The sequence below is a fragment of the Trachurus japonicus genome, chromosome 22 (genome assembly GCF_045865225.1).
Source record: "Trachurus japonicus isolate A0001 chromosome 22, Traja_1.0".
NCBI lineage: Eukaryota > Metazoa > Chordata > Actinopteri > Carangiformes > Carangidae > Trachurus > Trachurus japonicus.
The window spans coordinates 27,173,479-27,193,985 of record NC_140928.1 but is presented as its reverse complement, the minus strand read 5'-3'; the positions used below and the strand labels follow the sequence as shown (position 1 = coordinate 27,193,985).

Genomic DNA, 20,507 nt, shown 5'->3' with positions numbered 1-20,507 from the left:
TTATTACATCCCAAAAACCCATTACTCTTTCCTGTGAAACCTCAATTGCTTGCCATAATTCCAGAGGAGATAATTAGTCAGAAATGGTGCATATTTTTATTGTGTTTTTTTTTTTTTTTCAAGGTAGACACACAGGTACACATTAGTCTAAAAATACCAGCTTCCTGCCGTTGTTTTCCCCAGTCAGAGAGAGCAGGTTTTGGCAAGAGATGCTGGTACATACTGGGATCACTAGTCATAGGCTTCAGCTCTAATAAGCACTTCACAGCAGGGAACTTGAGCAGTATAAGGTGTTGTGGTGAGAGCATCATAAGTTTAGCTTGCTCTCCTGGGACTTCTCCCAAGCTAGTTCTTCTCTTTAAAGCAAAACATATAAAACACTGGTGAAAAAGAAAAGGAACAATGTCTGTGTCTGCTCATTCTTAAAGTAAATAATCACAGACATCATTACAATCAAACTAGGCAGCAGGTCGAAAATTTTAAAAAAAGCCACCGTGTGCATTGCTTTGTCACATGAACGCCTTTAACTCTATCTGGTGTCAGATTTGCAATAATCAACCCGGCTCTGAAATGAATGATAATCAGCCTGAGAGAGTTCACAGGCAGGCTGAAGGAGACAGAGATGAGAGGGAAAGCGGCGCTTCGCTCCCTGGTGTCGTCCTCGTTGCTCTGTGTTCACAAGCCTTAAGTCAGGGTTTAGCACCGAGGTGTTAAGTCCTTCCACGTCCATCTGACAAGACTAATCTCATGCTAACTACAGTGAAAAGAACTCCAATTAGCACCAACACATGGGATTACACAGAGAACGTGAAGGAATGTTTGTCACCTGTGATCCCGTCACTACCCTGCTGCAGTTGTGCATGCAACGACAGCAGCATCTCGTATGAGCCGCTTCCAGTTTGAAGCTGGTCTTACCAATATGTAATCATTTGCTTCATATCTTTATATTTGGGTTTTATTGAGGTGAAAGTGGAGCAGTGGGAATGTAGAGTGGAATGAATGTGAGACAAATAGAACTGTAATGAGTCTGTGGTGCACACTGAGTTTCAGCCTCTCTGTCATCTTTAAGTCTGTGTAAATGCATGTGAGACTGAATGCAGAGTGTGTGTTTCTGCAGCTGTGTGTGTGTGTGTGTGTGTGTGTGTGTGCTTTGTGAAGCGCTAAATGCTATTTTTTTCTCTTTCTTTCTTCATGTGCAGCCAAAAAATGGGCTTTTCATACCTGTGGGGCTGAAGGCCCTGAAGGCCCGACTCCCACTCAGTGCCTCAACTCCTACAGGAACAGCAATGTCAACGTGACAGTCGGCACCCGAGGGCCCTTCAAAGGCATTCAAATGTGGCGGGTCCCGGAAACTGGCACCTACAGGTAGGACTGATGCCAGAGAACAGGCCCTGAGCACACAAACATCAGACTCAAACATTACTTGCACAGCATTTTTTTTTAACTCAACACGCTCTCTGTGACAATAAAATCTCTGTTCATTAAAGACGGCAGCATGTTGCCAGGCCAATCACTGGGTACATACAGTACACTCCGGCTCATGAGGATTCAGTGTGCATTTCTCTCTTTTTTAAGCATCAGCACTCTGTGCAACTCACATATTTTTTTTTGCAGCAATGCAGACACTTCCTCACACCCACCTTCACTCCTCTGTGCATCGCAGCACATCAATCTTCCACAAGCAAACAGAGAAATATCACTATCAGATTCTTGCAGAAGGGAGCAGAGGCTGGGATAATGGCAGCTAAATAACATGATTCATTCTACACCTGATGACTCCAAAATCCCAAAATTACCCACCTCCATATCCAAGTTGGTGGCCTCTAAGACTCCAAAATACCTTAACAATCAGCCATAGCACCTTGACCTCAAACTGTGCACTGCTCCAGGATTAATGCTGTAATATCCACTGCCTCATGCAGGATCAATATCCCCCCTGTGGGCATCCATGACAACACGAGGCGTTTAACTTGGATTTGACTCGGACTCTTCAAACAGAGATGCCCCTGAAAGCTGCGAGCCTCCCACATCAACATAGAAACAAACAGGCACCCAGTCACACACACACACAGACACACACACACACCTAAGCTCAGCCAAAAGCCTCAAGTCTTAAAATACCTAGTGAACAACAACATGGACCTCACTGTCATAACACATGTCCCAGAGTTTTAGAAAAACACCTTCTGTCTCCACACAAACTCCACAAACGTGGTCTTGATTCAGCCTGGTTTAGCTGGCAGAGCCAGTAAACGGAGCCGACAGACGGCCACAGAGATGCATATGCGCTCTGCATCTCCCAAAAGTCATTAGGCAAACAGCTGAGGTAGCTACTGAGCACCGGGCAACTCGCTCTCTCTCCCCCCACCAAGCTCGACCACCAGGGAAGAAAAATATCGAAGCGCTCCCAAAAACCAATCAAGCTGTTGTTTTTTTCTTGGCAAGACAACTGGAGAGTTTGAAATTAGTGTCTTCTGCTACAAAGGTGTGTATTTGTAGGTATGTTAGTGTGTCCATGCAGTTTTGTGTTGTTTCTATATGGTTTTGCAGTGTGCCATGCTAGACCAAATGTTTTAATTAGGTACACTCATGGAAAGGTGTGTTCCACTATTTCCACAAACATACATTTTGGCACTTATTTATTGTTGCACATTTGCAAAATCACAGATAATTAAGCAGATGAACAGTTGTCACGAGTCCTCGTACGTGACAACTGTTTATCTGTTTAATTCTGATAAACAAAAACAGTACAATTCAAAATGTATAACAAATGCATCATTATTGTTGGGTGAACCAGTTTAGAACTATAAAATCATTTTCAAACTAAATGGAATCAGCCTTCGGTGTCTTGTGTCATTAGAGTAATTATCCCAGTAATTAGTAGTTGTTTGTGAGTTGTTTTTGTTTACGTGTGTTCAAACCAGGATAACGGCGTACGGTGCCGCTGGAGGCCGGAGCGTATTTGCCATGAGCGGATCGCATGGTGTCTACATCACTGGAGACTTCCTGCTGAGAAGAGGAGAGCTGCTTTACATCCTGGTGGGACAACAAGGAGAAAACGCCTGCCCCAATGTGAGTGTTTGTAAAGTCATCAAATATCAAATAGTCAATAGATGTTCAGTTACATGAGAACCTATTGTCTGCACCTTGCCATTAAGCCAGCAAGACACCTGAAACAAACACTTTATATATAATGGGTCTACTGTAAAATAACTAACCCAATCATCTTTTTTTATACGGAGACACGCAGGGGGGTAATTTCACTAGACACCATGTTTTTCTCCTAAAAAGCCAGTGTAGGACAATTAAAGGTTCTTATAAATTCAGCTTAATTATATCATGTGCAACTAGTGGAGAGGTTTTTACAGTGAGAATCAGCGTCCCTTAACATTCCACAGGCAGGATAACATCCAGAGACCTTGGCAGACCTCCTCATGGACCCCGAGGAGTCCTTGGACCTCACCCACCACCCTCGTTTTAAGTCGTACCATTGTTTTGGCCACAAATGACTCTTTATATCTGCAATCGGTGCTTGCAGTGATCTCCCCGTTGTCTCTCCTAAGCTTACTTATGTTCTTTTGCCAGGGGTGGCTGTCATCCATTATGCTCTGGAGCTTCTTCACTGGCAGCAGCGCAGCATGCTTCCTCTCACAGTTCACAACACTGAGACTAAAACCCTCACAATCCTCTACTTGCCAGTGGAACCATCCATCATCTGCCATTTAGTTGTTCAAAAATGTAGGTCTCTCCCTGCACAGAAACAGGGAAAATTTAGTTTTTGAACTTTGACACTTATCAAACAACAACCACTGAGGGAATTACTTACAGAATCTGAAACACACACAGGAGAGATTTTCTGTGGGTTGTGTAGGTACATCTTATGTCTTCATCACACATTGTATGCAAGGTAAACCTTTATCTATGGTTTACATTTCTATAGAAATGGGTAAAATTGCATCTGCTGCTTGATCTTTAGCTTTTGTTCTCCTTCTACAGAAAGAAAACTATGGCTTTATACAGAGTTAAGTATTTAACCTGGTCAACATACAGTAACAATAGCTCGTTTCTTCTTCTATATGATTTAACACATGAGCAAAATAATCAGCCAACATCCTGCCTAAGCATTTCCACATTGGAAGTGCAGAAACGACTGTCTCATAAACACAGAAATGACTGTCTCATAAACACAGGGGTTCATTGGTCACAAAGCTGTGAGACTCTAAAATGAAATGTAAATGTTTAAATGAGTGGTTTTTAGATGTGATGGATGATGTTGATGCAGCAGCTCTCTTGGTTATAGCAGAATATCAGGCGCTTCATGTCTGTGTTGTGTTTTGTGGCTTTGTTTTGCTGGCCACTGTCATCTAGTGATTAGATTTTAACACAGTGAGTCTTGAAGTGCCCAGTACAGCAGAGAGGGGCTGGGCTCTTCTAGAGAGGGGCTGAAGTCGTTTATGGTTTCTCTTATTTCCCCAGTTCTGACAGGGAGAGGCAGGATCTGTCTCCAAAGGGTCAGTCTGAAAGTGATTGGTGCTGTAGAACAGTGTTTTTTCACACTCTCCATGGTGAGAGAAATGATACCCCCCTCGTCCTGACAAATTCTCACTCCTTCCCTGAGTGTCTTTCTCTTTCTGCCGTGTGCACACACACATGTCCATCACACATGCACATACACACCTTGTCTCTGTCGTTTTCCTTCTCTCTCCGACACAAACTCAACTTAAAAGTGAGAAGCTGTGGTGACAGAACAGGCTGAGAGGGAGAGAGGGTGAAGAAGACTCTTCCATAACATTTGAATGCACTTTCTTTTACCCTCTCTTCCCGTCAATCACAGTCACTAAAGTCCCGCCCCCTCCTGCCTCCCAGCCCCTCAGAGTTTGGGTTCAGACAGATGTGGGAGTCAAAGGGAGCGATGAGTGACTGTGAGTGTGTTTATGTGAGGTTCAGATAGAGTTAGGGGAGGGAACTCTTGCCCTTCTCGCTCTCAGAGTAGGACCGGCTCCAGGCGGTTCAGCAGGATGGCACACACGAGGCAGACACATCAATCTACACAACCTCAGCTGTGACACAATCCCTGCATTTTGTTGTCAAATACATTTTTTACCAGAAAAACAAAACATAAAGCTCTGTTTTCGTGAATATGAAGAAAATTACTGATGTTTGTGATTCACCAACAACAAAATAAACTTTAAAGGTAATGCCAATTATATCTTTTAGGGTAGTTCATCCACAGTTTTACTGTATATGCCACTAAGGTGCAATGGATAACTTGCATTAATGAGGACAAAGATGACCATTGTTATTGGTAAAAGAAAAAAAAAGGCAGGTGATGTCAACATTAAGGTGTTTGTCAAGCATAGAAATTAAAATGCACAGGTGTTGCAAACTGTATTACAGTAATTCACACATCTGTAACATAATTAGCTCTATTGTATAGATTATATTAATTAGTTTGAAACAGTGTAGAGAACGACCCCACTGAGCAGCAGTCATGTAAAACACAAAATATCAGTCTGTTCAAACCACAGTAGAATTGTCTCATAAAGGAAACATTGGACGTTGCTTTCCAGCTCCTGTTTGCATATGGATGTTTCTGCTCAGTGTTTGTGTAGCATTGTAATGCTAAAACCTTAGACTCACAGCAGCTGGGACTGACTGACATCAGGGAAAGCAATTCTTTGGTGAACTGACATTTCTCTTTCTCCTCTCAGTCCAACAGCCTACTGAATAAAATCTGCCTGGAACAGAGCCCCATGGTGAACAGAACCCAAGTGAAAGGGGGCGGAGGAGGAGGAGGCGGGGCTACATATGTATTCAAGGTAAGAAATTGCTGAGAGAATACTACAGTCAGAAGATGTCTTTATACATCTGTATCTTTTTTTATACAGCTGCACATGATTTATAGAGATTTACGTGATATTCCAGTCAGAAACATGTGTTACATATAAAACCAGCTGAGTTGGTTTTGCCCGAACTGACATTTTGTCAGCTCATTAAACTAGTTTTTAGCAATATACTATGTGTTGTTCTTGGTGGTTCCATCATTCTTGCAAACAGAGGGATGCAGTTATCCTGCCTTTGTCTGACAGTTACCACCTACCTCCAAAGTTGAAGATCATTAATTAACATGTTATGTTGAATAAAACAGTTCTCAAGGAGCTATGTGCTGCTTTAGTTGTTGGCTCTCTGGTTGTGTGACAACTGGTTCCCCAGCAACTTGTACTGATTAATTAAACAGCAACATGGTTTGTGAGCCATACCTGTGGTGGATTTTTTTTTTTTTTTTACCTCTGGACGGCCACAGCTGCTCCTGCCCTGTTTAAAAATATAGTAATTTCATAAATTCTCTCATATCTCTCCCAGGCAGAAACCAAATAAGAGCATGTTTTAAATGTTGGTTTTCCTTTGAAGAGCAAAAGTCTCTAATGTAGATATATCTGTAAAAAAAAAAATGACCCAGGTGGAGAAGGGGCTGTACAAGCCCCTAATCATTGCTGCTGGGGGAGGAGGCCGGGGACACAGCAGCCAATCAGAAAGCCAGATGGAGCACATGGACTATGACCCCAGCCAGCCGGGACGTAATGGGAAGTCACACACAGCAGGTACAGTACACACACTCGTGATTAGTGTTAGCACCAGCTGTAGTGTAGCACTACACTTTCACTATAGTGAATGTGAGACATTGAGAGCATGATGGATGAGAGGAGATGAGTAATACCCTGCTACAGCGCTGAAATGTTTCTGTCTTATCTTTCCTGACTTTAGGATGAGACATGCTGTGTGTTTTCTGTTCCCCTCCTCATGTAACCACAATCATAGTCCAGGTTTACAGATAGCCTGCAGTACGAGTGTTCATTTGCATGTCTGCCTGTACTTGTTAGCATCCGTTTCTCCTGAAGGTTTTTACCTCTGTCTTAATGTATAAATGTCACAGATTCACCTCCGTGTGAGTCTGTGTTGTGGTTAAAAAAACAAAAAAAACAAACAAACAGCATAGCGCTCTTCATGATAATTTATATCAGGGACTTTGCTGCATCGTGTTACAGTACAGTGTTACATCCATGCACAGAGCAAGTTCCATTATTCATGTGTTTGGAGGTGAGGAGCAGCCCAGAAAACACACGCTATTGATTTTTCACATCTTCACAAAGCCCAACGTTTACTTTTGAGGGAACTCATGAATGAAATATTCAGCATGGCTTTTTTTCATTTGTCTGTATCTCTCAGGCTTCAGAGGAGAAGGAGGAAAACAAAAAGGGGAAATGAAATTGTCTGGTTTAGGGGGAAATGGGAGGGATTATTTTGAACTTTATTAGCTGTAACTTTAATCTCATGTTAACAGGTCTGTTTGGAGGGTTTTTTATGTTTGTGGTCTCTGCTCTAACCCAGGTTGTTATGATTAGTAGAGGATTGTTCTTTGTGTGTGTTAATATAAGTGATACTTGTGTGTGTATCCCATATATTTCAGCTTTTTCCCTACTTTGACCCACTTAAGAACCCTCTCTTCCCTCTGTTCACAACACAACACATTACTTCACATGGTATCAAATGTGTGCTTGGTGGCAGGTGGAGGCGGAGGTTGGAACGATAGTGCTCCTGTCAGTCAGGGTGGCAGACCACTGGTGCTGGGGGGCCAGGGAGGACAGGCCTGTCAGAAGTTCTGGCAGACCCGTGGCGGCTTCGGGGGCGGCGGGGGCGGCTGTATGTCCGGAGGCGGTGGTGGAGGCTACAGAGGTTAGTCCATGAGTTTTCCAAGGTTTTTCTGCAGAAAAACTTTTACAAATAAATAGTCTTGGCTTGCATGACTCAAATGTACGTACATCCTATAGTGTTTTACTCTGAATGTGACAAGGAGACAGAGTTTAGACTGGTCAGGATTAGGTGGAGTATGTCCTCTCCCTCTAACTGATCAAGACAGATTTGAAATATGACCCCATGCATCACCTTGTACTAACCATGTAATGTTATGTAATAAACTCTTAATGACCGTCAGTATAATTGTGTGTCATTCCAGCAGTGGGTTGTACAGAGACCAACATAAATTATAAGAAACAGTGAAGCACACATGGTGGTCAGCATACAAATAACTGTTATTGTGTCTTACACATTGGTGGAAGAAAAGGGAGACTATCTGTGTGTGACTGGGATTGCATCAGAAGACATGACAGCTACAGAAACCCTGTGTGGACAGTCTGAGGTGTTCCTGTTATGTTCTGTGACATGTGCGCTTAGATGTTTTTGTTGAGTTCCTACTGATAAAGCCATGTGTTTACTGGTGGAAGTATGACAGTGAGGTTTTGTTACTGTTAATTGTGTTTCCAGGTGGTAACACCTCCACAGACAACAATCCCAAAGATGATGGTGATGACGGCACATCGTTCCTCAGTCCGGAGGGAGAGCCCTTCCTCTTTCCTCTGAAGGGTAATGTTGCTATGTTTATTAAGTACAGACAAAACCATTCAGCTGGTGAACAGCCGCAGTCAACATTTCTGTATTCAACATTTGATACCTTTGTAGTGTTTCTAGGTGAACATTAATATGTTTGTACTGCACAGAAGGATGAGAGAAACAGTTTTTCCAATTGACGTTTTAAATTAGTTTTTGCTGTGCTGCTCTGCATCTGCTTTGCTTTCTGCAGCTATTTACAAGTAACTAATGCAGATTTGTAGAGCACAAAGTAGTTTCACTCAGAGAAGTAATTGTAAGGAATGTACAACAGATATAACAGTTGTCAGTGGAGGTCGAGATACTAGAGTTTTTCAGTCCAGCCAATGATTTTTTTCTATTGATTAATGCCTCCAGATGGAGTGGAGGAACTGATCAATAAATAAATCCAGTGTTGACCCACCTATACTTTTCTCCTCTTGTGCATTTGAATTGACAGATTCTAAAAACAGTATGAAATTCCAGCTGTCATGGTGAACTTATTGACCAGCCATGCATCATCTAAGATTCTCTCTTCACCTTATGGCGAAACAAAGGAAATGGCAAATAGACATCAAAGTACTGAAGTTGTCTTCCACATAGCTCTAGTAAAGTACACACCCATATCTGTCTCACATTGAGTTTTAATAGAAGTAATTCTGTGTAGTGAGGCAGGGCCTCTTATTCGACAGCCACCATCTTCAGTTTCTCATCAACTTTACTCCATTTCCTCCTGAGGAGGGATTTCAGTAGTAAATAAGAGTGAAATTTGTTTTTCCAAACTGCACAAAATGTTTCATTTATCACCGTTCTCATTCCTCTTCATTAACTATGTTTACAGCACCTTTCAGAATGAAGTTACATGGTGATTTATGTTTAAATGAAGGGGGAAAAAACAACTAAATAAAATTCAAAACAGTAAAAATTTTATAACTAAGACAAGGTGAAGCAAGTTTTTATGGCACCAAGGTAATTCAAAGGGCTGCATGAAATGAACTAGTAAACATAGGACATCATTTTTAAACAAGTGTCGCACTGATAGAAGATGTTTAAACAACATTTCCCAAATACCCACAATCCTTAATGAAGACAAACATCAGTCTACATCATCTACAGTCTACATTCATATGCATGTTTAACAATACTATAATAAAACTTGATTTATATAAAACAAGACTTTTCTGTGTAATAAACAGTTCACTTCTTGAAAGCATTTTTGGTTGAATTAGAGTGCATGAGAGAGAGGCATGATTTATAACCAGTGAATTACCAAAAGGTCTGAGTCATTTTCATAACAGGCACAGCAAAATATCAGAATGTAATATCTGTGATTTGATCACTTTAAAGAATATCATTGTAAAGGTCAGATTTAAAGGCTTTGTGATTTGAAGTCGTAATCAGAATTGGCTCTGCCAGTCATTTCTGTCTCAGCTTGAACTGCACAAGCTGAGGTTGTCAAGCTCAGATGAGAACAGCAGGAAAAACCGGACAGCCCTGCAGTGTGCAATGAAAGTCTAAAAAAAGGATAAAAAATCATTTCATTAATGTTGACAGAGGAAACCAGTTTGCAATGCAGTGTCCTAATCTACTGGATACAGGCTACTTCAAAACCAGTGGAATAATACAGATAGGGCTGAACAGATGCATGCTGCTAGAGACCTGAGAGCTTCAGCAAGTCTAACTCGATCCACCTGTATGAAAAATAAAATGCAGTTTTTCATGTGCATTGCAAGCATCTGAAGAAATGATTCAATGTGCTTATGGGTCAGAAAATGACTCATCTGTACAGCCTGTTCTTGTTTAGCTTTGACGAGACGAGAAATTGTTTCTTGGCAAATACAATTATATGATTAAACAAAAAGCAAGGAGTGCAAACAGAACGTCCAAGAAATATTTGTAAAAGTCATTAGAGAAGCCAGCGTCACCTTCCTCACCCCAGCAGAGGAGTAACATGACTGCATGTAGAGATGCAGAATACAGAGTACACTGACACATTAGTATGGAGCCACCATCTGTTCTCCAGACATTTGTAGTCTTCCTTCGAAACCTTTCAAATGTTTCTAGCTTAGATTTATGCATTTGTGCTTATAAAGCTGATAACAAACTGATGGGAGAGAATAGATTCTGCAGATGAGGCCATTTGCTTTGCTTACTAAACAGTACAAGCTTTCAACAACAGCCCAGAACTAATTCATGTTGGGCTGACTGTGGTTTACAATTGTGTGAACTGATTTCTGTTAAGCCTTTATAAAGGTAAAGGTATTATCAATGCATGGTAATTGATGGCAGAATGAGTGGTTGTGTCACGGAGAACAGATTGTATAGATTTCGTGCAGACATACAGCCACACTAGTTTAAAAGGAAGATCAGACCAAAATGAGAATGTCCAAACACAGCAGCATCACCGGGATCATTTGAGTTTTTAGATGTTATGATAGAAAAACTGGAGAGCTGTAATCACTTTATTTTCCATAAATATAAAGCTGTATAAACCATTTATCTTGGCTGTGCTGCAAACTGGAGCTTTTAAACACACCCACCCATTTGGCATCAAACCTCAAAGTAATAATGTTTATTGAAAATACTGTACACATGTCTTCAGTAAGCCTGATGATTAGACTGCTGTTTTGTCTTCATTGTTCCTAATTCCAGACTTTATTTTTGTATTTTTGAATGAGACACCATATGGAATGATATTTCTTGTTGGTGTTATCATTGTTATTATTATCTAGTATAGTATATTGTGCAGCTATGTAAACTGGATGCTGAGTTATGGAAACTAAAAAATGGTACTCATGCCTCATTCTAATTGGGATCACTTGTAGTGATTTAAACTGTAGTATTATTGAAGGTTTTGTTAATTTTACTGTATTTTCCTGAGAATCATGTCTAACCCAATGCTTTGTATGTGTGTGTGTGTGTGTGTGTGTGTGTGTGTGTGTGTGTGTGTGTGCGTGCCCACAGCTGTCGACAGCCACGGTGAAGTGATCATCAGTCCTGTGCAGAACTGCAGCCACTGTGAGAGCGGCGATTGCCACGAGACCAAGGACAGCGTCGTCTGCTTTTGTTATGATTACCTCATGCTGGCTCCAGACGGAGTGTCCTGCATCAATGCTACAGGTATGAATAATGGTATCACACTAGTATAGGGTGGGACGTGAACAATGGTCCATTTCTCTCTGTTCCACACAAATATGTGAAATTAATTCAGACGTAGGAATGAGTTAAGCTGAGTGTAATTGTACCTGTAATATGACTCTGTGAATAGATAATGAATTAATCTAGGAGAGTAATTAAGCCTGGGAGGCTCTGTATTTTATTGAATCTTTATCTGAGGAAACATTTTTTCTACATTCCCTTAATCATTCATAATAATTATTATCAAGCCCAAGGATAAGCTAACCCTGTTAATGAAAATGAATATACCTGTAGCTCTATTAGCCGGTGTTTTCTAAGTGTTGAGCCCTGTTCTGTGACTTTGCAATTGATCTCTGTGCTGCAGTCAGATAAAAGCTCTTTATCTTATCATGTCAAGGGTTTAGGATAAAAGCTTTCTCCTGGATCCTCATGTAGTGACATTGTGCAGCAGAGTGAGAGTGTGTCTCACAGTGGGCTGAAGGTTCATGCAGTTCACTATGCATATTAGATCATGTCAACCTCAACTAAAAACCCAGACCTCACACCAGTGCAATGTCTTTTTCTTGAGTCAAACTGTAACAAAGGGATGTAGACAAACTTCCTCTGAACCTATAATTGCCTCTTTAATTATAATTTGTAATCTCAGATGAATAATGAATGTAGATCTGGAATGAATTCATATGGCAGGGAATGTCACTTAACAATTTGAAGCAAATAACAGAGCTATTACCATCTCAATAATATCTTAACGACCTAGAGTGTCTCCTTGCCTTATGATTTACAAATCTGTTCTCAGTAATGACAAGCAGAAGATAATTCTATGATGCTGGGTCATAAAAGGTCAGGATCTCAATATGGTCTCTCTCGGTGTGCACATTTGTTCTTTAGCTTAGACAAGTGAAATGAGATCATCCCTCGCCACTGAGAAAGAATTGACATGCACCAGCCATCGCTGATCCTAAGCTCTGTTGTGTCATCGCTTTCACATCATTAATTAAGTTGGGGATCAGAGTTGCGAAGTGAATGTTAATGCTCCTCTGGGGAAGATAACAACTGTGCAACACTGTTGTTTCCCCTTGTCAGACGCGCCCCCGCCTCCTCCCCCGCCGACAGACTCCTCTGTCGGGGTGGTCGTGTCTGTTGGCACCTCGGCCCTCATCGCTGCCCTGCTGCTGGCTGTATCTGGAGTCATGATAAGTGAGTATTGTCACACTCTAGCGCTGAGACACGACGTGGGTATTTCCATTTTTAAATCCTTTCTCCAAACAGAGAGTCTATTTTTCAAGAGAGACCTGCATGTAAAAATAAATGACAGAGACACACGGATAGTTCATATGCAGACATTATATGACCGACCCAACTGTGAGTATGATTGTAGATACAGTACAACTTTTTAAAATGGTTACATAAACTAATAGAGTGGGACTTTCTTGCAGCTGATTCCATCTGTCTGCATCAAAGCCTTTGAAACTACTCAGAGTTCAGCATCAAAAAGACGTTGAGCTAAGTTTTTATGGCAGAGGCTTCTAAATGAACAACACACAGCGCTGCTCTCTTGTTTATTTATAACAATGGGTGAGAAAAGGCGCTGTGTGTTGTGACACTGAGTCAGGATGTTTCAGTGTGGCAGGAGGAAGCATGAAGCATGTACATACGTACATGTATATGAACAACATCAAGAGCAGACAGAAATAACATGTTGTGATGTGTATTGTACAGTGGTCTTTTGGTAACCAGGGAGAGACTTGACTTTTTTCTGTACAGTAAATACTGTAATTGTGTTAGATTTTATATAGATAGATAACATGGGTCTTCAAGATGAGTCTAGTGTCCAACCAGAGTATTTATAACAGTCAGCTGTTTGAGTTTCATGATCCTGAGGCTTTAAGACGAGACCAGCAGGCCAGATGGTTAAGAGAGAAATTCACGTTGCTTCTATAGACCGGGGAAAGATGTTAAAAGCAGGCTGTATATCAGCAACAGCCAGATCAGTGGAAATTCCATTGGTATGTAAAATAGTGTAATCTTTATAAAAGTATACATTACAGCTTGATGATATCGTGACTTAATATAGACTCCTGTGTGGGCTGTTTACTTAGACAGTTGAGTGTAGTCAGTGTGGTAGAATATTACCATCAACTGAATCAAATGCTTCAGATGGCTCAGTGAAAAGTGCAGCATGATGGTGATTGTCCAGGCCTGCAAACATATAGTTAGATAAGAGATACTGGAAATGCTGGTATGACATGATGAAGAATTTACAAGAACCTCCAGGATCCAGTTTTACACTTGAACGGTAATTATTCAAGTCACACGGATCACCGGCTTGATGTAATGGGATAACCTGGACCCACTTCCAGATTTAACTTGATGCAAGTCTGTTAAAGATGCAAGTTAAAGCTGCTGCAATTCAGTCAGCTCTGAGGCAAAGGAGGGAAGGAAAGAGAAATCTCCATCACCCCTCAGTGTGTTAGAGTTAAATTAACCTGAGTCCTATAAACCTCTCCATGGTTTACTGATTTGAGGGAGAATTAAGATTTAGATATAGCACTTAAGGTTGGAGTTCTAAACGCATTGCAGCATTAAATCAAATAATTAATGAAAGCCTCACACATTTGATCATTGGATTTTTAAAGCCAAGTTTCGGATGCAGAGATGCAGAGCAATTATTTTTCAGACATTTGATTATTTTCCAAAACTCAGATGCATATCCAGAGATATTTGCTAGTGAGGATATATAAAAGTTAGGTTTGGCTTTTCTAAAAAGACTGAAAGAGTTATTTTATTAGTGCCTCAAATTTAATTTAATGGTCCCACAACAGATATTTTTTCTGGAGCGTGAGAAATCTTTGTGATGAATAAATATACAGAAACATGGCCAAGAATTTTCCTCACGAGTGACCTTCATAATCATCTCCTTTCATTGTAATAGCCTGTGTGCTATATTTTAATCTCCCAAGTAAAAAGAACAAAGGCAGGTATGAGAACTTGTTGATGCTTCATTACCCAGGAATATTATTACTATAATCTTAAAATGTCTGAGGAGACGGTGTCTACCTGTCTGGCTTTCATTATCAGTCATTGTGCAACATCCCTGACACATGTAGTGTCACACAATAGTAATATTCACATCTTTAAAATGTGATGATTATGAGATTAAAGGTTTGTTGTCTAAAAGGCACTGTGTACTTTCTGTGTACTTTCACAAGTACTTTGTACATGTGCAGTGACAATAAAGATATTCTGATTCTGAATGGACACTATGTTCTAAAGGTCACTGTATAGTGTCTGTTTCCATCCAGCCATTACCCTCCACTTATCTGAGGGTAGGTCACAGTGGAAGCAGGTTAAAGGAATATTTCAACATTTTGGCAAATTCCCCTATTACCATAATCCCTGTAGTTTTAGGAGTAGGTTCATTACCTCTAATTGTCGGTGCAAGCTGTTTTTAGATCAGCAGAGCAGAGACGCGAGCTGCATGGTATTGCCACGTTTTCCTCATCAAACTAAATACACAATCCAACAACTCCAAAACGCTCTCGTGGACAAATTTTGACCTGCACATTCGCCACGCTATGAGATAATCATGTATAATTATGTAGCATTATGACACATAAAGCACATACTCAGAACTACTTGCTTTTGAAATCACTCCACCCAGAAGCCATTTCTGGAATGTAGTTTCAACTCTGTCTCGTAATGTTACATTATTATCATTATAGCGTGGTGAATGTGTGGGTCACTAGGCAATAGGTGAATTTGCCAAAATGTTGAAATGTCCCTTTAAGCTGGACATCCCTCTTCCTGAAAAAACATTCCAGTCCAACATATGAGCCAACTGCACTGGCTCCTGTGTGAGAGTCAAACAATTAAATAAAAGAGTCTAAGTACTGTGCACTGTAGGGAGAGATGTCAGCCAGATTCTGCTGTTTAACATTAAAGGTTTAGAAACCAAAGGACTTGACATGTCATAAAACTACAATATGACACAATGTCTGAAGAAACAGGGTAACGACTAGAAGGAACAAGGAGCAGGTGGGACAGTTGAAGTAGTTACTGGCCATAAAGAGCCGTGCAGTGCTATTAAATGTCTGAGAGGTTCACATATGAGTCCTCTGTTTGCACAACAGACACATCTCTCTTTCTCTCTCGTCCACACACACACACACACACACACACACACACACACACACACACACACACACAGAGCCCTTCAGTGTCTGGCCTGGTCCTTCTCAGATGACTCTTAGCAGGCTGTTATCAGAATGGGAAGTGAGCGTGGTCGACATCTGTCTGCTTTTAGGCTGTTACAGACATATGCACTAATTGAGCCATCATACCCTCCACACACACCCACGCTCACTCTCACTCCTGCAGACCGACACACACGTCCCACTCCCACCTACACTCCTGTACACACATGGGTAGATGCAGCAGCAGCATCATGGGGGGGGGGGACTACCTCAGTGATGAATGAAGTGCACTAATGATGGATGGCAGCTTAGCTGGTGGCTGACAGCACTCGTACATTAGACAGCACTTGGTAAATATATAACTCACCTACAGACCTAAGTATACACACAAATAATTCTCCTGGTGTCTAATGTGTTCATAGCCCAGGTCAAGGCTTCTACCCCTACAAAGTGTGTGTGTGTTTGTGTGTGGGTGTTTGCATGTGCACACAAGAGAGGAAGAGAAAAGACTCTGATTTATTCAGTTTAAAGTGCTGTTATTTGAATGTGAAGAGGAAAGTGTTGTTTTTCTTTTCCTTGTGCCTCTAGTTACCAGTCACATTATGCATATGATTGTGTGTCAGACCAATTCAAATGTTGAGGGTTCATTTCTGAAACATGATACATCTGAATATTCGAGAGCGACAGGTCTGTAATCAGGCACACAACAATCAATATTCCACAATCACAAAGGAACTCAATTTCATAAAAACTGCTTTTGTACTAACAAAAGCTCTTGAGGGAAATAATAACTGCAACAGCTTTCAACTTTCTGTGATATGGCCGTTTATTGTGTTTTGGATTTTAAATTGCGGATGTCTCAGCAGTGGAATGAGGCTTCCCTCTCATTTCCATCTCACCAGTGTACAGGCGTAAACACACCGAGCTGCAGTCTATTCAGCTGGAGCTGCAGAGTCCAGACTGCAAGCTCAGTAAGCTGCGGGCCTCCACCATCATGACCGACTACAACCCCAACTACTGCTTCGCTGGCAAGACGGCGTCAGTCAACGACCTGAAGGAGGTGCCGCGCCGCAACATCTCCCTCACCAGGTAAAAGACCCCAGAGCGTTGTGGAGCTCAACACATCCATCTACATCTGTGAGGAACCGTACAACCATGACCGATGACAGAGTCCTCTGTCTCAGTTCTCTGTAATTCCAGTAAAAATCCAAAAGTACAAATTATTTAAAAAGGGGTGACTTCATGAATACAGCACAGTGGGAGAGGGAGCAGTCTGAAATAAAGCCTGAAATATTCATGTTATAAGTGTAAAGTCTCAGAGTGTATGGGTGTAGTGCAGTGATCTGAACAGCGGAGAAATTATTTTTGCAGGGCTCTTTTCAATTTTTAATGCATCTTTCATGTGTTTATAATTTACCAGTTTATCATTCCAGTTCTTGGTCTTTGTGACACGTTCTTTTTCTTGTCGACCAATGAATATTACCCTGCATGCAGAGTTACAAAAGACCTGAATCGAATACAACAGCTGGTGTCAAAGTCCACCCTGCGCTTTGACATCTGGCACAGGATGACAGCGGTGAACAACTAAGTCTGGATGCTGCCAAGATGTTTTATAGAAATTATTCATGTTGATTCCCTCCATGGTTCTCATTTCTTTACATAGCATTAAGTTCAACATTGTTTGGACACACAAACCTCAGATTAAACATTGCTCTTGTTGTAGTCTCTGTGTGTGTGACACTTTCAGCCTAATTCTCCAAATATAAATACAGTTGTAAATAATAGATGTGTTTGTTTTCCCTCCAGGGGTCTGGGTCACGGTGCTTTTGGTGAAGTGTATGAAGGGCTGGCTGTGGGGATACCAGGTGAACCCAGTCCGCTGCAAGTGGCAGTAAAGGTGATTTCTCCCCCGGTCTCTGGAACAACAACTTTTTCTGTTTTTCAAAGGTCAAACGTTGATTGAATCAGATCAGATCCTGAAGGGCTTCTAAACTAATTACACATCATCCAATTTTGTACTGAGAAGGCTTTTTCTCAGGACAGGACATCATGACCATCAACATAAGCAGCCAGTTACATTTTGCAAACCTCTTTTGCAGTTGTGTTGCACCATTACTGAATCACCACTTTTCATTATGGGCTACATTCAAAGTAACAAAGCTATTTTTCAGTGCACTGACAGTTTGTTTCTTTGTACTACAGACCCTTCCTGAGGTCTGCTCAGAGCAAGATGAGCTGGACTTCCTCATGGAGGCTCTCATCATCAGGTACTGCAGGAGGCACAGAGACGATTAACAAAGACTCTGTCTGTCATAAGGTGCCCATCAAAAACCAATCTCCCATTCATGTTCTCCCGCTGTGTTTCCGTCCCTGCAGTAAGTTCAGCCACCAGAACATTGTGCGTTGTATAGGAGTGAGTCTCCAGGCCATGCCCAGGTTCATCCTGCTGGAGCTGATGACAGGAGGAGACCTCAAGACCTTCCTGAGGGAGACCAGACCCCGACTGGTGAGAGAAACTGCTGTGTTGCACTTTGCTGTTGCAGACTTTGTGATTGAGGATTATTTCAGTGGTTTGTCTTCTCCTTTAAATGTACCTTTTGTTTGTATTTCTGTGTTTGTGTTTCTGTGTTCTCCTTGATCAGGAGCACCCATCCAGCCTGACCATGGTGGACCTTCTCAACGTGGCCAGAGACATCGCTAAGGGCTGCCAGTATCTGGAGGAGAACCAATTTATACACAGGTATGTCACAGATGACCACACGTTTTGCGTTTTCCAAATGCAAAAACAACAGAGTGCTGGCAAACAGAAATACAACACATGATCGTGAAAAGATGTCTCATATTCTGTGCCCCTGCTCTGTGTCCTCCTACCCAAACAGAGCCAGAGAGAAAAACAAACAGCCGTATAATATAAACACTATGCAGCACATATGGATATGCATGGATGAGCAACGTAAATATGCAACAGAAAATATACAAACTCAACAAACACAGATTTACCAGCATTCACCTCCTGATTTCTCCTCAGAATTATAGGCTTACTGCTTCCGTCCAAGCGGAACATATGGACTCTGCACGGCTTTTGCCTTTAGATGATAGCAGAGAGGACAAGTGATGTGTTTAGCATCAGAGCAGCCAGATGGGGTAGCCGGCTTGCCTTTTTACGGTCTGCATGCAAGGCACAAGTCAACAGAACTCCCCCTCCACATCCAGACCCTCAGCAGTTGGTGAACCTGAAGATGTGACTAAAGAACTTTAAAAGCGTTGTCTTGTCTTGAACCTGTTTTCAAAGACTTCCTTCATGTTTGTCCAAAAGGAAAGTCAAGCATATAAGAGGTCGTACTTCCTCCTACAATCACATCAAAACAATTAAAGTGCCTGTCCGTCTTGTTCTTCTAACCCGATGAATATTAAACCTTATTCGCCCCATCCGTCCAACCCAATGGTGACTCTTCTCCAGAAACTTGTGAACTCCCTTCTCTCCCCTCTTTCTCTTCCTTCCTCCCCTCAAACCTGTATTAAAATTCATCCTAACACTGTCCTTGAGGCTAATTTCAGTTTTTATGGGTGTGTGTTTACTCAGGGTTGAGTAAAGGGCAGGTGAATGATGTATGGTGGAGGAGTAACAGCTCCTCGGGAAATTCAGCTTTTTCTCAGGCATTACAGGGCTGCAAGATGAGCTGTGTGTTAAATCACAGCTTTACTGCTGTCTGAAGACGTTTTACTCTGGCTTGGCTGTGTTTCTGTGCTTATTCCTGCTCTGGTCTTATTCCTGTGTCTGTTTCTAGCTGGTGGATCTTATTGTCATGCTCTCTGGTGACTTTATTAGGTTTGATGCTCTCTATGGAAATTCTAATCACCTGAAGAGAAGCACTGTGCTGAGAAGAGCCTGTTAGTTTAATGTAACCACAGATGTTAAAATAGACTAATAACAGACTGTTCTCTGAGCGCTGCAGTGAAATGGATCTTTAAGCTGCAGTTAAAATTTACTGTAGGGAAGGTCTACAGTATGAGGCCACTTAACACTGTGACAACAACTGCTTTCACGTCCCTCTGCTGCGTGTACAATAGCACTGTGTCCTTCCCCTCAGCCCTCAGCTGGCAGTCCATGACAACTTGTGTTGCATTTTAAGGCTCAGCCTTGCCTGCGAGCAAGAGCAAATCATTTGCATGAATTCTTCCGAGCCATTAAACAAGGACTGCTCGGATTTTGCTTCAGCACCTCATCAGAAATGATGTTGTGAAAGTGTGTGTGTGTTTGCATCAGTGTGTGTACTTCCACATGCTGATTGCAGTTGCTCAATGATAGAAATTATTCAGTCTTAATGAAATAGTTGAAATTCCCCTTAATGGATTGATTGTTTCCCTATTTCCTACTGAATAGGAAATCCTCAGCAGTCAGTTTGATCATTTAGTTTAGCAGCACATTCATTCATTTCGCCGCCACCGTCTGAATTGAACTGGATAAAAAAAGAAAAGACCAGACCCTGTTAGATTTAAAATGAAAAGCAAATGGATGCGCTTGTTTTTTTTCATGCTAAATTATTTAATATCAAATTTCAAGCAGTACTAAATTATTATAAGTTGGATAGTTGCAAACACTTCTGGCACATTAAAGTGGGGCAACCCCACACAGTGTAGCCCTCAGTTTGAATCAATCTGAGCTACTACTTTATCCTCATTGTGTCATTTCTCGTCCAACTTATCAGAGTGGAGTGTGGAGGCCAAACATCAAAACAATGTGTTGCTGTC

General features: G+C 41.5%; 1 protein-coding gene across 1 annotated transcript in view; it reads left to right on the top strand.

The window, feature by feature from the left end:
• alk (ALK receptor tyrosine kinase) overlaps positions 1 to 20,507 on the top strand; it is a 362,208-nt gene that overhangs the window by 328,667 nt on the left and 13,034 nt on the right. Inside the window, exons 12-24 of the mRNA XM_085767765.1 lie at positions 1,200 to 1,365; positions 2,925 to 3,072; positions 5,712 to 5,819; positions 6,461 to 6,602; positions 7,567 to 7,734; positions 8,323 to 8,421; positions 11,389 to 11,544; positions 12,646 to 12,759; positions 16,658 to 16,844; positions 17,562 to 17,652; positions 17,958 to 18,022; positions 18,132 to 18,261; positions 18,398 to 18,495. Coding sequence (XP_085623891.1) covers positions 1,200 to 1,365; positions 2,925 to 3,072; positions 5,712 to 5,819; positions 6,461 to 6,602; positions 7,567 to 7,734; positions 8,323 to 8,421; positions 11,389 to 11,544; positions 12,646 to 12,759; positions 16,658 to 16,844; positions 17,562 to 17,652; positions 17,958 to 18,022; positions 18,132 to 18,261; positions 18,398 to 18,495 — 1,672 coding nt within the window. The remainder of the gene's footprint in view (positions 1 to 1,199; positions 1,366 to 2,924; positions 3,073 to 5,711; positions 5,820 to 6,460; positions 6,603 to 7,566; positions 7,735 to 8,322; positions 8,422 to 11,388; positions 11,545 to 12,645; positions 12,760 to 16,657; positions 16,845 to 17,561; positions 17,653 to 17,957; positions 18,023 to 18,131; positions 18,262 to 18,397; positions 18,496 to 20,507) is intronic.